Source organism: Thalassophryne amazonica, chromosome 17, assembly GCF_902500255.1.
Source record: "Thalassophryne amazonica chromosome 17, fThaAma1.1, whole genome shotgun sequence".
NCBI classification, from domain to species: domain Eukaryota; kingdom Metazoa; phylum Chordata; class Actinopteri; order Batrachoidiformes; family Batrachoididae; genus Thalassophryne; species Thalassophryne amazonica.
The window spans coordinates 45,199,027-45,205,026 of NC_047119.1; the positions used below are offsets into that span (position 1 = coordinate 45,199,027).

Consider the following 6,000-nt stretch of genomic DNA (forward strand, 5'->3'; position numbering starts at 1 on the left):
TTCCTCATTTGCCATCTAATCCACAACCGTTGCTATTATAATGAAAGTCACACACATGGAAACAGTCCAATGTCTGAATGATGGAACTAAACCCACACGGAGCTAGCTCATAGAATATGGATTATATCAACAATCAAAGGTTATGGTCAATTTAGCTCATTTATATATTTACATTTTTAAGTTTATATTACAAAACATTCAACACAAGATGATGCTTGGTGTAACTTGATGGAGGTACAACATGTTTGTTCTGTGAGGGCTGACTCTTTTGTAGTCTTTTTTGACTTTTGTAGCACGTTACAACCGCACACAGCCAAGAATTATGCGCTCAGAATCAAATGAGGGTCTGCAAGCTAAAAGCCATTACAACCAAGTGGTCTACTCCAACCCTCCGATGTTCTCACAGTCAATGTCCCTACAATCCTTTACACAGTGATCAACACCAGTTCAAAATTCAAGTTCAAAGGTTAAAACATGCATGGGTTTATTGTATAAAAGAATCATGCTGTTCTCTCACCTTCACTTGGATCTCTTTCTTCTGACTTCTTTCTATTTTGTGGCACTTTTCTATTTTTCAGCCCTGTTCCACCTTTGGAGAAAGTTGATTTATTGCTCTTCTTGCCTTCCCCACTTCTCTTCCTGTCTTTGTTGGTGAAGGCTTTGAAGGGTTTTTTACCACCTGGTTTGCCACCAAGTTTGGCCCCTAAAGCATCTGGACAGAGTGAAACATCTCAGTGACAAGTGTTGAAAAAGACCATCTGTGCATGTTTAATGCTAAACATTTGTACCTTTTCCTTTATGGGTCAGCTTCTTTCCACCTTTGGGCGAAAAGGGTTTTTTTGGTTTAGCTTCCATCCTAACAGAGAAAAGACAAGGTTGGCAACGTTGAGACGGACAGTTAGAAACCTGGACAACAATTCACATTTTCACGACAGCATGTCAACTATTCTATAAACAATCAATGTGAAGTTTAAAATTTTCTTTGACCAACCACGGTACAAAACTAAAAGATATTTTTACACAGATTTTGACAAAGATATAACATGGCAAAAGGGGGAAATATTGAAGTTGGAACAAAAGGGCTGTTTGTCCTTCAGGAATATCACATGATAAATCCAACAGGTGACGGCTGTGTTTCCTGTAAATCAACCTGAGTGCATTCAGCTAAAGTTTTATGATGTTCCACAAAAAAAAAATTTTCTAAACTTGTTTTAACCACATCTCTTAGATTTGTCACAGAATGTGAAACACTGAAAAGTCACTACACTGGTTTAATTATTTTCATAATAAATATTTCAAAGATTTATGGAACTGAATTTAATCTGGTTAAATTAAAAAAAGATCTGCTTCAATGTGGTTTTAAAATGTTATACAACAACAAAGATAAACAGTTTTAACTATGTTTCAGAAACTGTTTCAAAACTCATTAACTGTTTTGGTTTCAAATAACTGCGTTACAGAAATTCCAATTTCTTTTTTGTGGATTCTTCCCAAGATTTCACTTATCCTGGGAATTAGTAATTAATAATAAAAAGCAGAACCGAATGGCGCCACCATTTTGTATGGTCACAATGTGATCTAAAATAGTATGGGGGAAGAATAGACCGAAAACACGTCTCAGATTTCAAAGTAGTGCTTAGTGACAAAATTGACCACTTAGCATGCCACTCAGATTTCTGTTGTCTATGACAACATCAAAATTAATCAAGAATCTATTATATTCTTTCAATCAGAGGCAGAATATTCGTGTTGTGTGAAAATAACATACAGAATTATTAATATTTTATTCTAGGCCATGTTTCCTACCAATTTATTACTCTGAATCAAATTTATTTGACTTTTGTTGCAATCACCGGTGTCCCCACACATTCCAATACATATTTTGTTGAACTATTCACAACCTGACCAGCAATTTATTTCTATGACTCAAATTTATTTGACTTTTGTTGCGACTAATTTGTGACTGCCGGTGTCCCCGCCCATTTCAATAAATATTTTGTTGAAATTCACTTCCTGAGCAGTCTTCAAAATTGAAATAATTCGTTCACGTAAGTTTTCAGGAGCCACCAAGACCTGGGTGCCGAGAGGACACGTCAATCACTCAAACTCAAGGTATTTGAAGTTTCTAATTAATGTAAAGGCAAAAACAAAAAACAATTTATGGCTTCATCTGAACAATTATATCAACTAAAAGAAAAAATAAAACCCCTCATATCCCCTGATGACTGACTTACAAAGGCCAGGTAAAAAGTTAAAAACTGTAATATCACATTACCTTTTGTAAGTTAGCCCACAATGGAAAAAAAAATCACAACAGGACACAAATTTTCCTTGTTTATTAAAGAATCGTTAATATATGCTGATTATAATTAAAATCTGCCGTAGCAAACCTAAGTTGCTCTTTTTCTACATTCTGTGTCATGGGTGAAAACAATTCATATCCTGGTCATGTCATTTTTCAACATACAGCATTTTGTTTTCATACTTTTTTAGGTAGAGAACAGGATATTTTACCTAGGCCTATTGTGCACCACAGCAAAGAGCTCCAGGATACTTAACTCAATGTAATTTTAGGCCTTTATTAATGAAGCAGCATACACTGTAAGCTGTCTGGGGGCATGAAGAGCTGTTAGGATGAACAGGATGAAGTTAGGATGAAAAGCTGGACAAATTTCTGACTCGATTATTCGCTGGAGTGAGGAAGGCAAACGGCAGTCTCTACTGAATTCAGCATAACAACAGCATCACAGACTATGTCGTCAGAATTGTTTTTCACAAGTTGACTGAGAAACAATTTGATTTGGACTCCTATTTAAAGTTTGTGTTGGACTGTTGATAGTCAAAGCACCAGTGACGCACCAAAATGTGAGGTCCCTTTTCTGTTGTTTATAAATTAATAAAACATCAAACGACAATGATCTGTTTTAGCCATTATATAAAATATGAATGTTTTTTTTTCTTTCAATGGAATGAATATTTAATTCAGTGAAAGATGGAACCTACCATTCAACTCGGCATCACCTCATTGAATGGTAGAATCTTTTACCTCATGAAATATTCATACCATTGAACTTATAAACATTCATTATTTGTATAATATGCTGTCTGGTCAAATTATCAGTGTCACATCAAAAATGTATTGATTTATATTATTGTTGTAAATTACATTGACCATTCAATAAATCGATTGATCACCGAGAATACTTAAGTTTCTGTTCTTGATATTCTACTTAGCAACGATATTTTCATGCTTTCATGAAGCCTAAAATACCTTCATCTCGAGACTGTGTATCACATACAATCGACACGATATATTTACACCAACCTACGTCGATGCTCGGTCCAAGGCTTTGCCTTAATTATATTAATCGTTAGTTTCTTACGTTTTAAGTTGTTAACGCGCCGTTACAGTAGCTCTGGCCCATGTGTTCTTCTTTAACCACCAACAATGCTTTACGGCACGATTCGCTTCCGTAAAAAGAAATTGGTGCGACAGCGCTGTCGCAACTATTTGTCTGTAGAACTACAATAACCAGCAGCCATTGCGCGATCGTTACCTAGTAACGCCTGAAAACAGCTTTATGGTTAGTCGGAGTAGTTTAGCGACACAACAAATACGAAATACACGATGTAACTTAAAATCCTGTTTAAAGTTGTGTTACATTAATACGTAACAACCGACACTGTGGTTGCCCCTGCGTTTACTGACAGTATGCGCATTACGTTGGAAATGCGTCCAAGCTGCAGTTGAAAAGTAGAAAACTAAGAATACAAAGCTATTATTATTTTAATGGACCAAGAAAGTACAGATGCTGAACGGACCGAGAGCTCACACAGTGTTTCAGGGGAAAACACTGAAGGTAAACCACAACTACATTGAAAAAATATATGGAATGTTAGCTTTAGCTTTGTGTGTGTGTGTAACAAATAGCGTGTGTTTAAAAAAAAAAAAAAAATACAAACATGCACTATGCGTTATTTCTCCAGTCACGGCCACAGAAGCCTATAACTTCTTCTGGGTGTCTTGGTGGTTTTCCTCACTCTTCTTCTTGCACAGTCCCTCACTTTTTGAGAACTGTCTACTAGGGTTATGACTACAAAACCTTTTCAAAACTTTCATTTTCCTGATGTTGCATTTCATGAACTTTTACCCATAGATCAGTTTTTTGAAGTTTATTTCATTGGATCATGAAAAACCTCCCGCACCTAGCACCACATCACTTTTAAAAATACACGAGTTTACACAATACTATTTAAAAATAACATAACAAGAAAAGAATTAGCAAGTATCAAGAAATAACAAGAAAATATATACAAATAAATATTGCTAAAATATATTAAAAACAATAATTAAAAGAAATAAAAAATAAAGGTAAAATACATAAAATTGATAACAGATGATCATCTCTGACACAACAGCAGTCAATACTGGTCGCAAAAATGGTGTTGTAGCCAGGCTTCAGAGAACATTTCGAGACAAGGTATTCGATGAACCTCAATACATCGGCTGCCAACACCACATTCTTGATCTTGTTCTTGGACATGTGTTGGACTTCTTTTTTCCTATACGGTCAGAGTCATCTAACATTAACTATGAGTTTATTGATGAGATTTTGGAACAGTATGATGATTTGCAAAATGCTTACATGGACACAGAAGTGATACCAGAGTATGAGAACCTTGACTGGAGAAATGATTTTAAATTCCCTTTTGAGCTTTGTGAATCATACAAGTTTTACAAAATGGAGGAAAAATGGCCTCGCATCAAATGGCACAAGCTGCCATCACTTCACAGTGCCAGGTTGAACTCATGAGGAATTTTTGCACTTATTGCATTTTTCCTTCTTACAATTGGCGAGAACAGCTGAGGGTAACTTGTGATTTCATTGCAACTACATGGTCGTGGGCCTGGTTTTCTAACCAACACTATTAAGAGATAGATTATGAAGACCTGCTGTCATCAATATCTAAACTTAAGTGTCCCAAAGCTGTGAAGTGCTTCTGTACTCACTGGAAAAAGGAACTATCAGTGCTTGATGTGCCTCGCTCCAACATAATAGTACATTTGAGATTTGTCATAACCCTACTGTCTACTCCATGCAGATTTATAATAGATGTAATAATTGATGTAAATAAAGTCCAAGTCATATTCAGTGACTTGGAAATGTTCATGTATCCATCCCCTGACTTGTTTGAAGAAAACTGGCAATAAAACTGATTATTTACACATATTGTACCAAAGGGGCTCATTAGTTATGCAACCCATCACCTTGGCTTTTATATTTTTAACTAATTTATATCAAGTTGTAGAGATTTCCTTTGAGTTTGAGTTGAATGAAGACAATTTTAGAATTTTTTATATTGAGAAGCCTGATTTACTTTTTGTATTTGAAATGGCATAAACAAATTAAAATGTGAAATACCAAGGGTCCCAATACTTTTGGAGGGTACTGCACATGAGCCAAGTTTGGCTCAATTCTGCACCACAAAAAGTGTCTCTCCACTTAACTACTACCACCACTGCTGCTGCTACTAGTACTAAAGTACTCAATAGCCTGTGTCACTCCCAGTATGTCAAAGTGCCTGCACCCTTGCATCTGGTGTCGCCCCCTTGCTAAATTTTCCTAGAAAAATCCCTGATATTGGTTAGAAAAATACAGAGACTTGCATCTCAAATTGTATCTGGGTTATCATGTGAAAAAAATCTGTCTGCATTTAATTCAAAGTTTTTAAGTTGAGACATCATATGGAAAATATACAATGTCAAATTTTGTCCTCTGAAAGAGCATACCAGGGCTAAGAGGTCGGCCATATGCATCTGAAGCTGACTATTGTAGACTTAATGCAAGAAGAAAAGTTTGTTTGTGGAATCGTCCACTTTTTCTCATTGTAACATTATAACTCTGTAAACTCTTTCAGGGTTCCCTGTGATGGATATTATTACAGATTTTTCAATGACATCCTCTTAGAGACACCTGAATTGCTGAATATGAACACTTT

General features: G+C 35.7%; 2 protein-coding genes across 3 annotated transcripts in view; one reads left to right on the top strand and one right to left on the bottom strand.

Annotated features, from left to right (window-relative positions):
- pum3 (pumilio RNA-binding family member 3) overlaps positions 1-3,484 on the bottom strand; it is a 21,392-nt gene extending 17,908 nt beyond the window's left edge. Inside the window, exons 1-4 of one of the 2 annotated variants that reach the window (XM_034191940.1) lie at positions 3,372-3,432; positions 3,326-3,340; positions 789-856; positions 518-712 (exon numbers count right to left, since the gene is read on the bottom strand). In XM_034191940.1, the coding sequence (XP_034047831.1) occupies positions 518-712; positions 789-855 (262 nt within the window). In that variant the 5' untranslated portion in view covers position 856; positions 3,326-3,340; positions 3,372-3,432. Of the gene's footprint in view, positions 1-517; positions 713-788; positions 857-3,325; positions 3,341-3,371 lie in introns of both variants that reach the window. The other variant, XM_034191939.1, reaches the window with a different exon arrangement.
- Positions 3,485-3,720: 236 nt separating this feature from the next.
- LOC117529214 (cilia- and flagella-associated protein 44) overlaps positions 3,721-6,000 on the top strand; it is a 52,922-nt gene continuing 50,642 nt past the window's right edge. Inside the window, 1 exon segment of the mRNA XM_034191934.1 lies at positions 3,721-3,860. Coding sequence (XP_034047825.1) covers positions 3,791-3,860 — 70 coding nt within the window. The 5' untranslated portion in view covers positions 3,721-3,790.